We start from the raw sequence: 20,409 nt of genomic DNA, 5'->3' as shown, positions 1-20,409 counted from the left end.
CACAGGTCCTAGCATCCTGGCTATTTCATTTAATCCAGTAATGCCATGTAGACTTTGAGGAAAGAGTGACATTAAGAAACTGGGATGGTTGACTGACATTCACTTGTCCAGTATCAACAACAAAACATATTATTTAGTCATTCTTCCATTTGCTGCTTGATTTTATTATGCTTGCCTGCATATGTGAGGGCATTTCAGAAGTAAACCATTAAATGCAAAATGCTTTGCACATTTTTAAGAAAGTGATTTTTGATTTAATATATAATGTAAACTAAATCCTTACATAAAATGCAAGTTCTCTATTTACTTATATTGTTTTCTGCTTAAGTACTTTTTTTCCCAGAAGTTTGTGTTAGTGTTACGAAATTTTAAATCATCACCAAATAGTTAGTCATGCATTATCTGTTTAGATACCACCATGCACTTTCTAAATGTTCATTGTTGTACTCAGCAACTGAGATCGCCAGTAGTGATGTCTGGTCAGCTGTGGCTGCTACTGAACAAACTACAGATCATTCTGCTATAACATGGATTTCATTAATGTGAAGTTGCTATAACAAGATTGAAAAATTGGGAGAAGCAGTTTTTATAGCATGAACCTTTAAAGCGTGTATTGGTTATAACAAGATTCTAACTCCATTACTTTAAATGGTACTGCTATTACGCGATTTTCTTATAAAATGGGGTTGCACAAGAACGGAACCACTGCGTTACAGCAGAACAGACTGTGGGTATTGTGCCATGATGAACCTGACTGGTAAAATTATGAAAGGTTTCTCTTTATTTGTTATGTAATGTGCAGGTAATAATGTTAGTATTTAGAATTTTTGCATTTATTGTTTAGGTAAAAGTTTGCGTCATACATTACAACTTTCAGGACAATGGGTCAAAGGTCTATCTGCAGGTGGTTGCCGCAACAACAGTAGTTTCTGTGCCAATCCTAAATTCTGGTTGAGAATTCTGGATCCAGGTGAAGTAGTTCTCACCATATTACAAAAAAAACATGATTCCAGCAACAGAAATGACAAGGCTTGTTGGTCAGAGAAAGCTGCTATGCATTGTCAAAATATTGAAGAAGACCTCACCACTGATGTCTGCCAACAGAAACGCTATCGAGCAATAGGACTACATGTATGGAAGGTACAGTTAGCTCAAATCAAATGGCTTAGGCAGGAATTAAATACTTAGTGTGTGTTGAAGTATAATAACATCAAGTCTATTGATTTGTTTCTATGCATCATTTTACTTGCAATTGGAGTGAAAAACACCTCTGTACTTGAGAAAATATCGAAGACCCTAAACTTGTAATCTTGTAAATTGGAAATACTTGCATGTAGAATTTAGTTTTATGAATAGAAGCATCTTCCATTAGAAACTAGAAAAAAGTAAATCTGATCCAATTAGGCGGTGACCTTTAGATATGTAGTATGATGTTGTTTTGGGCCTTGATTATTACCTCTTTTTTTAAAAAAAATGGATAATTCCGTTTAGATTTTGTCTTTAAACCAATCAACCTTCTGTTTCCTGTATGAAATTTTAGGTAGAGAAGAAACGATTTAATTTGCAGAAAACTGTTGCCAAAACACCAACCATTTCAACAGAATGCCATACATATGACAGGGAAGTGAAACTGCACTGTGATCTAACACCTGGCTACTATCTTGTCATCCCCAGTACATTCATGAAAGACGAAGATGGACATTTTCTACTACGTGCTTTTTCAACATCTAAAATATCATTGAGGTAAGAACTGTTGTACTTGTTTTGAGGTGCCCATCACCACCACCCTGCAACCTGAGTAGTTCACTTCCACCTGAGGAGTCTTAATGAGAAGAGGCTCATTTATAAGATGTCATTTATTGCATGATAGTAATCTGGTACAAGTTACATGAGTAAAATCTATCTTATTACTAAGACTGTCTACCTAACAAGGTCCTAAGCTGTTTTACCTTATCTTCACCTGAGTTTGCATGGCATCATCAGATTAAGTGGAGCATGATGCAGTCTGAGTCCTGAGAATTATTACCTTCTGCAACTGCTTCACCTACCAAGCATTTTTTCCCATGGTTAGCATTTTATGTATTCGTGTGTATAAGCATGTTTACCACTACTCCATCTACAAAGTTTCTAACTTCAAATATTCAGGCAATCTGGAGGTTTCACAGTTCTTCTAGATTGCATTTCTTTTGGGCCTTAGAAGATTGGTTGGTCTTTTGCTTGAGAACTGTTGACTTTGATTCTGTTATTGGCCCCGTGTGATCTGTAAAGTCTCCTTTATAATGGAGAACCTTTTATCTCTTGCATGTCATTTACTCTGGATAGGTTTCTACTAAAACAGTTAGACAGTTATTACCTTCTTTGGGTGGACCCTTAATCTCCTGAATTTTATCACAGTGGATATCTCCCCTGCTAAATCAGATAGTTGCCCCTTGACACTCCAAGGGACCTTAATTTCATGAGTTTTGCACATTGGGAGCAAATAGTCCATGAAGCAAAGTTTTTTTTTTAAGTATCTTTGATTTCTGAGACAGACAATTTCTTTTTGATTCTGTTCAGAATCAATGGATGTTGTTCATCCCACCTCAGTGTTAGTTCCCCTTGAACTGTATATGGATCACATTTAATCTGTTTATCCAAATCTTTTATTCTTGATATTGTGAATGAAATCAATGTTGAAAAATGTAACTTGTAATTAGGTTAAATGTTCACCATCAGTAGTTGCCTTACTAGTGAACCATATTTCTCACACTGAAATTCATATGTAGAATTAGGCAGCAAAAGACTTGAGATTTACAATGATTTTATTTAGTCATCACTTTATCCCTTTCCCTTTTTGACCTTTTACTGTCCAAAAGCCAACAACTACTTGGGAAGAATTGATCACTTAAATAAAAAGCTGGAAGAACATTAACTGTTCTTACTCACCATTGGAGCTCATCTGTTTGACACTTAAAATTATCTACATTTGTCTCTAAGAAGCCAATTGTGCTCTCATCCTCAGTTATGTTACTTGAGGATTATTGCTTTACTCTCTTTGTCTGATGGACTTTAAATTTATTGAGTAGCAATGCTTGCTTATTTTCCTTTTTAAAGCTTTAAATTGTGTAACGTAGCAATGGCATGTCTTAGTACTTACTGTTTACTAAGGGGTTTTTGCAGTCAAAAGGGAGCATTCCAATCTTCTGCAACCAAAATAGACATTTCCTGCTTTTTCACTAGCAAATAGAGATTTTCCTTTTTTGGGGCATTTTGGACAATTTTCCACCTATCAAAGCCTTACTAACAATGCCCACCCTTTTCCATGACTTGCTCAAATCAAACCTGGTTGCCTTGATGAATTCTTCCCGTCTGAACCACAGCTTAAATTACAGATCTTCTGCTCTTCAGTGGCACCAATAGTCTCTTACTGATTTTGTTTATTAGACTCTCTGCTTAAGCTTTTAAATTGCCTTTTTGTGATCTCAATTCTGGCTTTGCAATGTCTCCAGGGCTGTGACCTCAGTTTAAATTACTTCTGTTGCCCTGGATTTGCTTACTGTAGCTAAGCCTTGTGATGGGTACTATTTATAGCAGCAGCATTCACAGAGTTGAAAGTACTCCCTTTTTTTATCTTCTAGCTTTCTCAGTCCATTCTGCACCATTAAGTTAAAGTTGTCGCCTTGCCCATCAGGAATTTTTAACTTTACATATGAATCTCTGATGCCCGTTTTGTTCTTCATTGAAACTCTAATCAGGACTGCTACAGATTGTCACTTCCCAGTGAAATCTGTAACTGCTAGCTGTGATGAGCTTTCAACTCAATCTTGCTTCTGCACTTCCTCCCATGTCTCAAGTAAAAGACTGTTTCTCCAGAAGTTTCACAGTTCAGCTGCTAACCGACTATGAGTAGTTTCTTAAAGATGTACATGTTTAAATCTGCAAACATCCAGTACTTTTATTCATTCAAAAGGATAGGGGTTTCACTCGCTGGATCAGCATTTATTGCCCATCCCAGGCTGCCCTTGAGTAGGTGATGGTGAGCTGCCTTAACTGCCACAGTCCATAGCCTGTTGGGTGTACTACTCCTGGGTCTACTAGAATTCTTACTGTTGCTCCCTTGTTGCACTAAGGAATGATGCTGACCACTCACCTGTTGCATTTATCTTGAGTTGGCAGCTGTTCGAGCACGTGATTTGAGTCGTGTACTGCTACCGAGTCATTACAAGAAGAAGCTGTTAGTACCAAGCAATAAGCTACATCTTGTTTAAGAGGTGCAAGTTATATTAGTAATATAGATATTGGTACTAATATTTTTGGGAGTGCTAGAATGTAGGTCTTCACTCTAAGATCCTAAGCTGTTCTGCCTTATGCCCACTCAAGGCTGCATGACATCAGGTTAGATGGAGTTTAATGCAGTCTCTAGCATAACCCTTTCAGAACAATTGGCTTGGACAACATGAACAGAGAGAATCTGACTTGAAGTTGTGAAATAAATGAGGTCAAGAAATTGCCTTTGAGTAAATTTCAGAAACATAAATGCACAAAGATGAGGAATCTAATTTAGCACTAGAGATTTTTAGGGATTAATGCTGTTTTATTGGTATTAGTGTGCAAAATTTATCAAGCATTTTAATAGCTCCATTTAGTACAGTTAATGAGAAACAAGTGTGACCTTAGCTTTCACAAGTTTCAACAAACTGTTATGCTGCAGCACAGAATGGTTAAATGCTTGTATGAGTGACTATTTAAATAAGATCTTTTTAAATAAAATATTAATATAGGATTTGTAATTACTCCAGTCACTTTCCTCCTTTAATGTTTTGCGCCAAGTATTATGAAACATTGCTCATGATGGATTCTACAAATATTAAATATTCTTATGCCCTCAGTGTAGTGAAAGCAACTCATCCATTTACACAGTTGGAGGAAAATTCTGAAGGGGAATGGGAGATAATGCAGTTTACAGATTCATGGATCAGTGGAAAAAGTGCAGGTGGAAGCAGGAACTTTCCAACATACAGTACTAATCCACATTTGCCATTCTCAATCCTCTCTGAAACTGGTATCGGCAATGTTCGGATCACTCTGTGCCAGGAAAGTGTTGATGGACAATTCCTTCCAATAGGATTCCATGTTTATCAGGTAATCTGAAGTGTTTAGTGATGCTGAAAATCTCTGAATAAAAGTCTTGGTCCTGAATTGGAGTACTTTTGGTTGACCTGGATTGAAAATGTTGAATTTGAAATGTACCAAATCGTTCAACTCTAAGTGCTAACTGGTGAATTTTCTAACAGGAGCAATAATCTAAAGTCATAAACTAAAAACCAACTAACTGGTAAGACCAGAATTTACAATGGAAGTACAAAGGTCCGGTAACCCATAACGGCAACTTGCAGCATTATCACTTATTTCCAATGGAATTATGTATCACTGATCCCTATCACGGTGATTGTATCTTGATAGCTAGGAAAGAATTCATCTCTGCTCTCTCTGTTCTTACTGAATTCCTGAACTTAACTATTCATGGATATTTTACTTGTTTCACACAGGCGCATGGTAAAAATTTGAATCAGGCATCCCCCCAACTTCTACAGCCTGTGGTGGCTTGTGTGCCTCATCGTTACATACAAGAAATGACTCAACTTTGCACTCTCCCAACAGGAAATTATGAGATCATTCCTTCTACATACCTGCCCAACAGTGAGGCACAATTTACAGTCACTGTAGAAACCAAAATAGACAGGTGGGGAAAGAGCTACTTATTAACTTTATTAGATACAAATTTTTTGTTTTGATTTGATTTGCAGTGTCATTAACTGAACAGTTTTTGGTTTCTGACAAGTACAGACTGAGATGACAAAGTGTACCCAAGTGCCTTAAAGCCTTGTTTTAGATTGAAATACACATTTTAATAAATGTTACAAAAATACCATTAAAATGTAACAACACTACATAAATTTATGATTGGCAATTGCATTTCTTTGTATTTTCTTTAATTGTTGACAATTTGTTAATTATAATCAGTGCTGTTGATTGTCAGTGGGTTAACAAGATTCAAACATTGAATTTTGGGTTCTGCTAGACATCAGAGATAGTGCCATCTATTTGAGGATATTTAATATTTCAGGAAGGTAAGGAAAAACCGTTGGGATAGTTCATTGCACTAGTTAAAATAATATTTGTTTGCAAGATGAAGATATAGATACAGCATCACTTTGGGTGGCAATAAGAAATACTAAGTAAAGAAGTCACTGGTTGGAGTTAATTATAGACAGACATTCTCCACTGCTCCCCATCCCCATCCCAAATCCCCATTGGTAATAGTCGTACAAAGTGTGAATCAACAAATAACATGGTTATAGAAAGGTTCTGCAATAATGGTGCATAATTTTAATCATTATATAGTTTGAACAAATCAAATTGGCAAAGTTTGCCTTGAGGATGAATATATCGCATATATGTGGGAGAATTTTAGACCAATGAACTGGAATGAGCAAGGGAACAGGTTACTTTAATAAATTCAATTTCATTATTACAAGATCTAATGTCACAGTACAGGATCTTCCAGTATTCATAACATAATAGAATGTCACATCAGTTTCAGAATGAGGAACATGGGTCTGAAACTAGTTTTATAAACTTAAATAAAGAGGATTGCAGTTTGCTAAAAGATAATCTTACCCCTTGCGGAAGATATTAAGGAAATAATTCATAATGTGGAACAAATACATATTTAATTGACTAAGGAAGGCTGAGAAAGATTTGCTGGTTGGGTTAATATAAAATCAGTGCATGTTATTGAATCTTTATTTGAATCATATCAGTATATGAAAGAACAGTAAAGAACAGATGATTCCACATTAAATAATGTTTATTGTTCTATTTAGGAAGCCATTCCAGTCTCAGGAGAACTTAGGACAAACAATCAATGAGGTAATGATAAATCTTTTCTTAAGCCAAATATATATATTAGGGAAGGCGTAAAAGTGTGAAGGTTGCTGAACTACATTTTGACTTGACCAGGCCAATATCTGACATAACTTTCCAATAGTAGTTTTGCTACTGATAAATTTCTGCATTGGCAATCTGGGAAGTAAAATTGTGCTCTAACAAAGCACTTACTAAGGCTTAATGATGGTAAAAGAAAATTAGTAGAACACAGACCAGTGATTGTTTATTTAAACTTAACAGAAAGCACGTACTTCAATGTATGCTGGTTCACAGTGTTCCTGTTCAATGAAATCACATGTTAATTAAAAGTATTCAGTAGCATGAAGGTACTGCAGATGTTGGAGAGTCAGAGTGGATAGAGAATTGAGCTAGAAAAAGCACAGCAGCAAAGAGGGGAGTCAATATTTCAGGTCAGAATCTTTCATCAGGATGAAAGGCTCTGACCTGAAATGTCCACTCCCCTTCTTCTCTGATGCTGTTTGACCTGTTGTGCTTTTTCCAGCTCCACTCTCTTTCCACCCTTCAGTATCATGAACCCACGTTATCATTAAATGCTATAGAGAAATAACTAAAGCCAGACTCCATAGTGTGTAGACTCCAAATATTGCAGATCCTTCATTAAAGGCTAGGTTTGTGCAATTCATTTATGTTACACAGTCAGGTCTTATTACTTTAATAAACTGTTGATCATAATTCTGTTGAGTTTTAAATTAATAACTTTTTCTTCCCCAGTGTGACTTACCTCAAATTAAAACCACAAATATTGTTCAAAACTCATTTTCAACATGTAAAATTGAAGAAAAATGGTTAGAAAAACAAAATTCTCATCTATATTTTGACATAGGTAGTTGAAATGAAAACCAAGAGCTAGCTTTGATTTTGATGCCACTTTTCCCAAATTCCATGTGTTTGCCTGTGCTGGTAATAACACACTTCCACCTGAAGGGCTCACTGTAGCTCAAAATTTTAATTTAGTCAAAATCTTCACAACACAGTTTGCATTTTGTTCAAATGGAATATGTTGCATACGCTTCTTGCTTTTGTTGCAATTTTCTCATGAGATTAGACTTGAAGTTACTATCTAAGCTGCATGGTTTAAAATTGTTTTGACCAGTTTCTGTTTCACAACCAGCATATAGTAACTTGCATTTGTACTGCACCTATAAGAGTAAAACATCTCAGACATTTCACGGGAGCAATTATCAAACAGAATTTGACACCAAGCCACATAAGTAGATATTTGCACTGGTGAACAATGATTTGATGAAGGGAATGATTTTGAGGAGTGCGACCCATGACATCAGGGAAGTGGACAGGTGAGTGTGTGAAGTGGACCTGGGTAGGAGCAGCAGAATTTTGGATAACCTAGAACTGAACAGGGTAAAAGGTGGCTTATGGGCAGTTGAATCTAGAAAAGGAGGTGAAGTTTTCCCACAGCAGATGAACTGAAAATAGTAGTACGGAACAACCTCAGTTATCCGAATGTCACTTATCCAAACAAGATCTCAAAAGGTACCATAAAAATGATATCAGTTATCTGAACAAAATACTCCCCACCTGTCTCATTTGGATATTGATTTGGAGGTTGTTTTGAGATATTGTAGGGGTGAAGTAAAATACTGCAACGAGAGTCTATAGGACCAGAAGCTGAGCTTAGCATCTTACAAGTTACTATGGTTGCAAATAGTCTGACGCAGCCACAGGTGGCGGCCAGGGACAGAAATGGAAACAGTGGTTATCGAACAGAACTTGTGACAGGGGTAGAAGATAATGAATTTGGTTTTCCCAGTACTAAAGGGAATTTAATCACAACCAATACTGGATGGAAAAAAGCAGAGGCGGTGAAGGGGTTGAGGCAGTTGCTAATGAGGTAGAACTGGCTGTCATCAGTATAGATGTGAGTGGTGAGAAATACAAGGGTACCAAGATAGATTCATGGAGCATTCCAGTGGTAACGGTGCAAAAGCTGATTCATGCGATTCTTTGGCTGTGTCAATGGATAGGAATAGAACCAAGAGAGTGTAGTTCCACCCTTCTGGTTAGTGGAATGATGGTATTAGGACACAATGGTGTGGTCAACAATATCAAAAGTTTCAAAGAGGGTTGAGATGGACAAGGAGCAATAATTTACCAATCTCCTGAATTGGGGGAAGGTGTCAAATGTTGAAGGACTGGAGAGGAGGCCGAAGATATTACAGGAATTAAAAGGATTCAGGGTTTGTTTTGTTTCTGAAGAACAAATTGATAATGGAGAGGCAGACGGTACCTATGGAGAGGGGGCAGTCAACAAAATATTAAACTTGCATACAGAGTGAGTTTCTCTGAAAGTGCTGTTGTTCTTGGACAGTTGCTTGAGATTGAGGTACTGGATTTAGTGGTGCTGGAAGAGCACAGCAGTTCAGGCAGCATCCAAGGAGCAGCGAAATCAACGTTTTGGGCAAAAGCCCTTCATCCAGGAATAAAGGCAGAGAGCCTGAAGCGTGGAGAGATAAGCTAGGGGGGGGGTGGGGGTGGGGATGGAGTGGATAGGTGGAAAAGGAGATAGGCAGGTAGGATAAGTCCAGACAAGTCATGGGGACAGTGCTGAGCTGGAAGTTTGGAACTAGGGTGAGGTGGGGGGAAGGGGAAATGAGGAAACTGTTGAAGTCCACATTAATGCCCTGGGATTGAAGTGTTCCAAGGCGGAAGATGAGGCGTTCTTCCTCCAGGCGTCTGGTGGTGAGGGAGCGGCGGTGAAGGAGGCCCAGGACCTCCATGTCCTCGGCAGAGTGGGAGAGGGAAGTTGAAATGTTGGGCCACAGGGCGGTGTGGTTGATTGGTGCGGGTGTCCGCAGATGTTCCCTAAAGCGCTCTACTAGGAGGCGCCAAGTCTCCCCAATGTAGAGGTGACCGCATCGGGAGCAACGGATACAATAAATGATATTAGTGGATGTGCAAGTAAAACTTTGAAGGATGTGGAAGGCTCCTTTAGGGCCTTGGATAGAGGTGAGGGCACAGGTTTTACAGTTCCTGCGGTGGCAGGGGAAGGTGCCAGGATGGGAGGGTGTGTTATAGGGGGGCATGGACCTGACCAGGTAGTCACGGAGGGAACGGTCTTTGCAGAAGGCAGAAAGGGGTGGGGAGGGAAACATATCCCTGGTGGTGGGGTCTTTTTGGAGGTGGCGGAAATGTTGGTGGATGATTTGGTTTATACAAAGGTTGGTAGGGTGGAAGGTGAGCACGAGGAGCGTTCTGTCCTTGTTACGGTTGGAGGGGTGGGGTCTGAGGGCGGAGGTGCGGGATGTGGACGAGTTGCGTTGGAGGGCATCCTTAACCACGCGGTCTCTAAAAGAGGCCATCTGGTGTGTTTTGTGGTGGAACTGGTCCTCCTGGGAGCAGAGATGGCAGAGGTGGAGGAATATGGAATATGGAATAGCATTTTTGCAAGAGGTAGGGTGGGAAGAGGTGTAATGCAGGTAGCTGTGGGAATCGGTGAGTTTGTAAAAAAAATCAGTGTCAAGTCGGTCATCGTTAATGGAGATGGAGGGGTCCAGGAAGGGGAGAGAGGTGTCAGAGATGGTCCAGGTAAATTTACGGTCAGGGTGGAATGTGTTGGTAAAGTTGATGAATTGCTCAACCTCCTTGCGGGAGGAAGAGGTGGGGAGTGGTGCCGGTGTAATTACTGAAGATCAACTGTTCTACATAGCCAACAAAGAGACAGGCATAGCTGGGCCCCAAATGTGTGCCCATGGCTACCCCTTTGGTCTGGAGGAAGTGGGTGGATTCGAAGGAGAAATTGTTAAGGGTGAGGATCAGTTCGGCCAAACGAATGAGTGTGTCAGTGGAAGGGTACTGTTGGGGATGTCTCGAGAGGAAAAACGGAGGGTTTGGAGGCCCTGGGCATAGCGGATGGAGTTGTAGAGGGATTGGATATCCATGGTGAAGATGAGACGTTGGGGGCCGGGGAAACGGAAGTCTTGGAGGAGGTGGAGGGCGTGGGTGGTGTTTCGAACATATGTGGGGAGTTCCTGGACTAGGGGGGATAGGACAGTGTCGAGGTAGGTAGAGATGAGTTCAGTGGGGCAGGAGCATGCTGAGATAATGGGTCGGCCAGGGTGGTCAGGCTTGTGGATTTTGGGAAGGAGGTAGAACCGGGCAGTGCGGAGTTCCCGGAGTATGAGGTTGGAAGCTGTGGGTGGGAGATCTCCTGAGGTGGTGAGGTTCTGCATGGTCTGGTGATGGGGGTTGGGGTCATGGTCGAGGGGGCAGTAGGAAGAGGTGTCCTCGAGTTGGTGTTTTGGCTTCAGCGGTGTAGAGGTCAGTGCGCCAGACTACCACTGTGCCCCCTTTATCCGCTGGCTTGATGGTGAGGTTGGGATTAGAGCAGAGGGATTGGAGGGCTGCGCGTTGAGGGTGAGAGGTTGGAGTGGGGGTAGATAGGTTGAGGCGGTTAATGTCCTGGCGGCAGTTGGAAATGAAGAGGTCGAGGGCAGGTAATAGGCCAGCGTGGGTTGTCCAGGTGGATGCAGTGTGTTAGAGGTGGGCGGGAGTCCTGATTGTGAAAGTAAGCTCGGAGGCGGAGGCGACGGAAGAATTGTTCAACATCACAGCGTGTATTAAATTCAATGAGGCGTGGACGGAGAGGGATGAAGGTAAGTCCTTTACCTCCGAGATTGAAGTACATCTGCTTCTACTCTATCAGTCTAATGCTTAGACATGGTGCTTGAAGGATTGGGCATTGTTTGTATGTCTTCTCAAGTGCATAAGAGGCCCAGCCATGGAGGCTGGCTGCACAGGGGCCTTGATTTGACATGACCTGTTCAGTAAGGACCATTCTCAATGTGGCAGTTCGGAGTGTGCCATTTGACATAAGGGTTTGTCACAAGTCATTTAACTTTGTTTTAAATGCAGTAGTGGACTCATATGTTTGGTGTGGAAAAAAAACCTACTTAATTTTGGATCAATTAATTTTAAAAAGTGGAATACTAGCTGTTCATCTTCCACAATAATTTTAATCGCATTGAAGAATTCTCACCAACAATGGTACTGTTTTATAAAAAAATTCTTCCTTCATGGGAAATGGGTATTTCTAGTGAGGTTAGTATTTCTCGTCCATTCCTAGTTGCTCTTCACTGTTTAATTATTTCAGTGTGAAATAAAAATCAGGGTTTAGATAAGTGTGAAGTACTGCATTTTGGGAAGGCATATTAGGGTAGGTCTTGGGGGGTGTGCTGAATTAAGGGACCTAGAAATGCAGGTTCATAGTTCCTTGAAAGTGGAGTCGTAGGTGGACAGGATAGTGAAAGAGGGGTTTGGTATGCTTGCCTTTATTGATCAGTGTATTGAATTGTAGGAGTTGAGGTCATGTTGCGTCTGTACAGGACATTGGTTAGGCCACTTTTTTGGAATATTGGATGCAACTCTTGTCTCCCTCTTACAGGAAGATGTTGTGAAACTTGAAAGGTTTCAGAAAAGATTTACAAGGCTGTTGCCAGGATTTTGAAGATTTGAGCTATAGGGAGAGGCTGAATAAGCTGCAGCTGTTTTCCCTGGACTGTCAGAAGCTGAGGGGTTACTTCATAGAGATTTATAAATTATGAGGGGCACAGATGGGGTAAATAGACAAAGTCTTTTCCCTGGAGTGGGGGAGTCCAAAACCAGAGGGCACAGATGAAAGGGGAAAGACTAAAAGGGACCTTCAGGGCAAAGAGGGTGGTACATGTATGGAATGAGCTGCCAGAGGAAGTGATGGAGACTGGTACAATTACAACATTTAAAAGGCATGAATAGGAAGGGTTTGGAGGGATATGTGCCAAATGGGATTAGATTTATTTAGGCTTTCTGGTCGGCAGGAATGAGTTGGATTGAAGGGTCTGTTTCCATGCTGTACATCTCTATGACTATGTAATTAAGTCTGAAGTTGAAATATCAAAAGTAAGCTGTGGAAAAAATTTAATAATGTTTGTCCATTTGTAATTACGATTTAGTACACTATTTAAAAACTCAGACAAACTCATTCAACAAGGTGTAACTTTATTAATGGCTTTAACATGAGAATCATGCATGAAACGTTTAAATTCACATCAAATAATTTATTTACTGCTGATTGAGTTTATAAACATTGCAGTGGTAAATTCTCAGATGGTGTGGGCTATCATTGACTACAGCTTCCAAATTTCTATGTTTAGCTGTACATGTATGAATGTCAGAAGTTGCTGTCAGAATTACACAAATTAGTTCCTGATTAAAATCCATTCCATCACACTCAAATAGTTGAAAACTTGTTATAAATCTGACTCATACAAGAGATACGATCAAAGTAAAGCTGTTAATCTCTCAACACAACAACTATGATTCATGTGGGGTGGCAGAGGTGTAGCTAGGGGAGAAATATATTTACTTATGAACTGAGTTCAGCAGGAATATTTATTTCTTCAGGTAAAACTTTTTAAATCAAGGGAAGGAATTAAGGAAAATGAAGAGCTAACAGTACTTCTATAAAAATATTAGTTTTGTTCACATTAATGTACATTTTTAAACATGATATGTTTTTGCACTTTTTAAAAATCACTTGGATACTAACAAATTCAGGTTTGAAATGAAGTGGCACTGTATTTTATAGTTGAATTACTTTTACATTTGCAGGTGTCCAAAGATTAAAATCCATCATGTTATTGCTTGCATACCTGTTTAGTATCTCAAGTTATATTTTTAATACTATAGCACCATGTAATATTACTGAACAGGATTACAAATTATTAGTAGCAATAACTTTCTCTCTCCTTTCATTAAGGTCTCTTATACCTCAGTAATGCAAAGGTAAGAAACCAACACCAACTTCTTCACAAATGCCTGCTTGAAAACAGTTGGAAAATATAATCAGAAGAGAATCAATCTGTAAACATTCACTCGACAATTTGCACATCACAAAGCCTGACCCTCGTGGCACTAATAAAATGTGACAGGGCTCGTCATTGTAAATAAGCAATTCTGCTTTAAGCTGACTGGCGATGTGCTTGATGTACAGGAGCAAGAACAAAAGCTGCCTCAGAACTGGACGCTACTTCAAAGAGTCAGCATCTCTGCACACAGTAATGGACAAAGAGCCGATCAATCTCCTGCTGCTTTGATGTTATTGAAGGCAAATGAGAATGACATTTAAATTCAGTTTGTACTTTCAATACACCATATTACACAGTTCACTGAATTGTAAAGGTCTGACTCTGTTCCACTTATGTCCTGATGGCTGCATTTTTCATAATTTTAAAACAAAACTGGAACTTGGGTTACTGTTCACTGATGTCATTGTTTTTCTCCCAATTTGTCTGACGTCAGAATAATAGCGCAGAACATTAACCAAAGGGATGCAGTTTCTTTGTGCTTAAGCTGCTGTATGTTACTTTTTTTGCTTCGAGGAAATTCTGAGTTGTGATTAGTGATAGTAGCGTAGACTACTAATCCAGAGCCCAGTCTAATATTCTTATGACATGGGTTCATATTCCTCCATGGCAGATGGTGAAATTTGATTTCGTATAAAACAAAACGATTGTCAAAAATACATTTGATTCACTAATGTCCTTTAGTAAGGAAATGCTACAATCCTTACCAGGTCAGGCCTATGTGTGATTCCAGACCAACAACAATATGGTGGACTCTTAACTGCTCTATGGGTAATTAGGGATGATAATAAATGCTGACCTAGTGAGTAACAATCACAGCCTATGGATAAAAAAGTGTTCACTCACTGTGATGCTTTTATTTTAATATTGACCACATGATAAGAATATTTGGGTTCTACAAAATATTGGACATGTGACTTCCTGCACATTGTTTCAGATTTAGTACTTGCAAACATTACCTAAACGATTTGTCCATTAAAACAATTTGCAGTATTATCATCTTATACATAGAACAGGCCCTTCAGCCCACCCTGTTGTGCCGAACATTTGTCCTAGTTTAAGCACCCATCCATGTACCTATCCAATTGCCACTTGAAGGTCACCAATGATTCTGACTCTGCCACTCTCACAGGCAGCGCATTCCATGCCCCCACCACTCTCTGGGTAAAGAATCTACCCCTGACATCCCCCCTCTATCTTCCACCCTTCACCTTAAATTTATGTCCCCTTGTAACACTCTGTTGTACCCAGGGAAAAAGTTTCTGACTATCTTCTCTATCTATTCTTCTGATCATCTTATAAACCTCTATCAAGTCACCCCTCATCCTTCGCCGTTCCAATAAGAAAAGGCCTAGCACTCAACTTATCCTCGTACGACCTATTCTCCATTCCAGGCAACATCCTAGTAAATCTTCTCTGCACCCTCCCCAAAGCTTCCACATCTTTCCTAAAGTGAGGCGACCAGAACTGCACACAGTACTCCAAACGTGGCCTAACCAAGGTCCTGTACAGCTGCAACATCACTTCACGACTCTTGAATTCAATCCCTCTGCTAATGAACGCTAATACACCAAAGGCCTTCTTACAAGCTCTATCCACCTGAGTGGCAACTTTCAAAGATCTATGAACATAGACCCCAAGATCCCTTTGCTCCTCCACCTTACTAAGAGCCCTACCTTTAACCCTGCATTCCGCATTCTTATTTGTCCTCCCAAAATGGACAACCTCACACTTGACAGGGTTGAACTCCATCTGCCATTCCTCAGCCCAGCTCTGTATCATATTTAAGTCCCTTTGCAGCTGACAACAGCTCTCCTCACTGTCCACAACTCCACCAATCTTCGTATCATCTGCAAATTTACTGACCCACCCTTCAACTCCCTCTTGCAAGTATTAATAAAAATTACAAACAGCAGAGGACCCAGAACTGATCCCTGCAGAACTCCACTTGTAACTGGGCTTCAGGCTGAATATTTACCATCTACTACCACTCTCTGACTTCGACCGGTTAGCCAGTTTTCTATCCAACTGGCCAAATTTCCCTCTATCCCATGCCTCCTCACTTTCCGCATAAGCCTACCATGGGGAACCTTATCAAGTGATATACTAAAATCCATGTACACTACATCCACTGCTCTACCCTCGTCCACATGCTTGGTCACCTCCTCGAAGAATTCAATAAGACTTGTAAGGCAAGACCTACCCATCACAAATCCGTGCTGGCTGTCCCTAATCAAGCAGTGTCTTTCCAGATACTCATAAATCCTATCCCTCAGTACCCTTTCCATTACTTTGCCCACCACCAAAGTAAGAATAACTGGCCTGTAAGTCCCGGGGTTATCCCTATTCCCTTTTTTGAACAGGGGCACAACATTTGCCATTCTCCAGTCCCCTGGTACCACCCCCGTTGACAGTGAAGACGAAAAGATCATTGCCAACGGTTCTGCAATTTCCTCTCTTGCTTCCCACATAATCCTAGGATATATCCCGTCAGGCCCGGGGGACTTGTCTATCCTCAAGCTGTTCAAAATGTCCAACATCTTCCTTCCTAACAAGTGCCTCTTCTAGCTTACCAGTCCATTTCACACTCTCCTCTTCAACAATACGGTCCCTCTTGTTTGTAAATACTGAAGAAAAGATACACATTTCATTCACTGGTATTGTTGCAGAGTTTCCCTACTCTGGCCAAACTGATTTCTGAGAAGGCAGGACTGAGCTTGTAGATTCAATTACTTAGTGTGGAAACAGGCCCTTCGGCCCAACAGGTCCACACCAATCCACTGAAGCACAATCTACCCAGACCCATTCCCCTACATTTATCCCTTCACCTAACACTACGGGCAATTTAGCATGACCAATTCACCTAACCTGCACATTTTTGGATTGTGGGAAAAAACCGGAGCACCCGGAGAAACCCATGCAAACACAGGGAGAATGTGCAAACTCCACACAGAGTTGCCTGAGGCAGGAATTGAACCTGGGTCTCTGGTGCTGAGAGGCAACAGTGCTAACCACTGTGCCACCATGCTGCCCCTAATTCTATTTTGTACTCACTAGAATTTAGAAGAATAAGGCAGGGGGCGTCTTAGAAACATAAAATCCTGATGTGCCTGGACAGGCTAGATGCAGGAAGAACATTCCTGATGTTGTTCCTGACCTCCAAAACTAGGGGAGTCACAGTCTAAGATAAGGGGTAAGCCATTGATGATTGAGTTGTGGAAGAATTTCCTAACTCAGTTGTGAACTTGTGGAATTCTTTCCTACAAGCAGCATTTGGGGCCATTTCAATAGATATATTCAAGAGGGATATGGACGTTGTCATTGCAGGTAAAGGGATCAAGGGGTATGGAGAGCAAGTGGGAAAGGGATACTGAAATTATAATCATGGCTGATCGTGTATCGAATGTTGGTACAGGCTCAAAGGGCTGAATGGCATACTCAACCTATTTTCTATGTTTCTGTGATTTTAAATGCCTTCCCTAAGTTAGTGCTGTGGTATACTTTTAAATCATTGTAGAGTTATACAATAGCATGGTGACCCTGTCAGCAAGATTTCTGTTAAAACTAGAAATTTGGGAATTTCAATTAGAAATTTCTTGTGAATAATAAGTGAACTTCGGGGTGCTGGTCTGAGCAGGTTACAATGCCCAACTATTAACCATTGGCTTAAATTTTATTCTTCAACATATTTCAGCTTGCAAGTTTTCATCTATTAAAGTGAATGTAAGGAAAATTGTGGGTCAGAGAGCACAGAAGTGAAAATGCCATATAGTGTGTTCTTCCCTGAATCACTAATATTGGTTCTATAAGATTTAGAAATATCATAATATAGAGTTCCCTAGATGTAGTACAGGTTGGGTATCTTTTATCTGAAAATCTTGGGACCAACTGTTTTTCAAACAAAGGATATTTTTATTTTTGAATATAAGGTTTACATAGATTTGCACAGTTTTGATCACTTGTTCTAACTCAGCAAATCGGGTTAAAATAAAATCTCAAATTTTTGGGATCTGTTGAATTCTGCTAATTGTGTTAAGAAATCTTTGTCACCTTGCTTAATGAATCAGTTAAATAATGGTTATTACCTCCTGTGATTATAACCTACTGTATCTTTTGACAACCTTCATTATCATATGTACAATCTTACTAATCATACCACCTATATTTTTGTCCAAATCATTTACATATGTTACGAAACAAAAGGTCCCAGCACTGATCTTTGCAGAACACGTCTTGTTACAGACCTCCAGTCAGAAAAACACCCCTCCACAACTACCTTCTGCGTTCTATGAGCAATAAATTGTGTGCATCTCACCACCATTCCCATGTGACTTAAGATTCTGGACCAGCCTTTGAGAGGCCTTGATAAGTGCTTTATGAAGTCCATATGGACAACATTCACTACCCTACCCTCAATCATTGTTGTCACCTCCTCAACGAAAAAACCTAATTACATTTGAGAGACAATCAAATTTGTGAATGAGGGCAGGTGACTGGAGGATTCTCCGAGACATCGACTCACTCATCACAACTGAAAAGGGGATTGCTGAGGACCTGGTATCAAAGAACAATTTATAGCATTAAGATGTGGCAAAAGAAGGTCTTCTTTCAATCCAGTGGTTTCTAGAGGGCAATTAATGGAGTGGTATGCTCTTCCTGTGAGATGTAAGAGATCAAGGAGAAGTTAAATGTCCCTGACATCTACATCTGTGGGAAGGGTGACTATCTGCCGTTCTTCACAGACCGCTTGGCCTCTCAACAGCCCTCTGAAATGGCCTAGCCAGCCATTTAGTTGGATCAATTGCTACAAAGTCCCAAAGAAATGAAACTAGACTTAGGCACTAGAAAAGACAACCAACAGACCCATAAACCCTGCAAATTCCTCCTTACTAATTGAGAAAGTTGTTTTACTATTTAATCAAGCAACAGCCTGACAGTTATACTCTTAAAATCATATCTTACTAACAATGCCCCAGACATCACTAGACCTGAAAACGTCCTGTCCCACCAGGAGGACAGACCCAGCTGAGGTAGCAACACAGTGGTATCCATTGAGGAGTTGTCCTAGGAATCGTCAATATAGGCTCCGGACCCCATGAAGTCTAATGGCTTCACGTTAAACATGGGCAAGGAAACCTCAGTCCTCCCTCAGCTGATAAATTAGTATTCCTCCATTTTGAACAACGCTCGGAGGAAGTACCAAGAGTGGCAAGGGCACAAAATGTACTCTGGGTGAGGGATTTCAATGTCTACCACCAAGAATGGCTCAGTAACAGCATTACTGATTGAGCAAATTGGGTTCAAAAGGACATACTGCTAGACTGGGTCTGCAGCAGGTGATGAGCAAACCAAAGAGAAGGAAAAAATTTGCTTGACCTCATCCTTACCAATCTGCCCTTGCAGATGCATGTATCCATGACAATGACCACTGCATAGTCCTTTAAGGTATGAAGTCTTGCCTTCACAGTGAGAATAGTCACCATTGTGATATATGACACTTTCAAAATCTAGATTTTGAACAGATCTAGCAACTCACTGGGCACCAGGAGACATTATGGACAATCAACAGCAGCTGATTTGTACTCCAGCACAATCTACAACCTAATCCTCCAATCAACTGTAATCTTCAAATCAGGGGATCAACCCTGGTTCAAAAAGAATGGCATATTAAACAGGACTACTTGCATGCCAAGCAGCAAAAGCATCAAGTGAAAGACAAGAGCTAAGTGATCCCATAAACAATGGATCAGATCTAAGCTATGCCGCATCCAGTTGTCAACGGAAGAGGACATTCCACAAAGTCCCCTTTCCTAAATGATGGAAGAGCCCAACACAAGTGCAAACTCTAGGGGCTGAAGGATTCTCCACAACCTTCAGCTAGCAGTGCCAGTCTTCAGCCAGAACTTTGCCTCCTCCAGTGGTTTCCAGCATCACAGATACCAGTGTTCAGCTATTTAAATTCACTCCAATGATGTCAACACATGGATGGAGAACTGGAAACTGCAAGAGATATGGACTCTGATAACACACTGACAATAATACTGAAGACTTGTGCTTTAAAAATCAGCAGTGCCCTAGCCAAGGTGCTCCAATACAGTTACAACATTGGCATCTACCTGACAATATAGAAATTGCCCAGCTATGTTCTGTACAAAGCAGGATAAGTCCACACAGCCAATTACTGGCCCGTCAGGCTACTGATGGAAGTTGTCATTAATAGTACTGCTTAGCAACACCCTGCTCACTGACACCTAGTTTGTATTCTATCATAGCCACTCAGCTCCTGACAACATTACAGTCCTGAGGAGCAAGTGACAGGCAAACTTAATGACCTTCATGGCTTACAATTATCTTAGGGCAATAAGAGAACAGAACAATCTCACATTGTTAACACACATTCCAAGATTGAGATGAAAGGAACATTTGCAAATGTGTTTATTGCTAAAGATATATAATACAAGTGCAAAAAAAATGACAATTGGATTGTGGTTAGAAGTAGACAATAGGTGCAGGAGTAGGCCATTCTGCCCTTAGAGACTGCACCACCATTATGATCATCCTCAATCAGTATTGTGTTCCTGCTTTATCTCCATAACCCTTG

At 40.3% G+C, this 20,409-nt stretch overlaps 1 protein-coding gene across 4 annotated transcripts in view; it reads left to right on the top strand.

Annotated features, from left to right (window-relative positions):
• The window catches only part of capn10 (calpain 10), a 45,651-nt gene extending 27,820 nt beyond the window's left edge, over positions 1-17,831 (top strand). For 3 of the 4 annotated variants that reach the window (XM_072572412.1, XM_072572410.1, XM_072572411.1), the window contains exons 8-13: positions 845-1,140; positions 1,541-1,743; positions 4,869-5,121; positions 5,529-5,722; positions 6,867-6,912; positions 13,703-17,831. In XM_072572412.1, coding sequence (XP_072428513.1) covers positions 845-1,140; positions 1,541-1,743; positions 4,869-5,121; positions 5,529-5,722; positions 6,867-6,912; positions 13,703-13,732 — 1,022 coding nt within the window. In that variant the 3' untranslated portion in view covers positions 13,733-17,831. The remainder of the gene's footprint in view (positions 1-844; positions 1,141-1,540; positions 1,744-4,868; positions 5,122-5,528; positions 5,723-6,866; positions 6,913-13,702) is intronic. The other variant, XR_011960883.1, reaches the window with a different exon arrangement.
• The last annotated feature ends 2,578 nt before the right edge of the window (positions 17,832-20,409 follow it).

The sequence above is a fragment of the Chiloscyllium punctatum genome, chromosome 6 (assembly GCF_047496795.1).
Source record: "Chiloscyllium punctatum isolate Juve2018m chromosome 6, sChiPun1.3, whole genome shotgun sequence".
Lineage (NCBI taxonomy): Eukaryota > Metazoa > Chordata > Chondrichthyes > Orectolobiformes > Hemiscylliidae > Chiloscyllium > Chiloscyllium punctatum.
The sequence above is the reverse complement of the archived record's forward strand: the minus strand, read 5'-3'. Positions and strand labels throughout refer to the sequence as shown.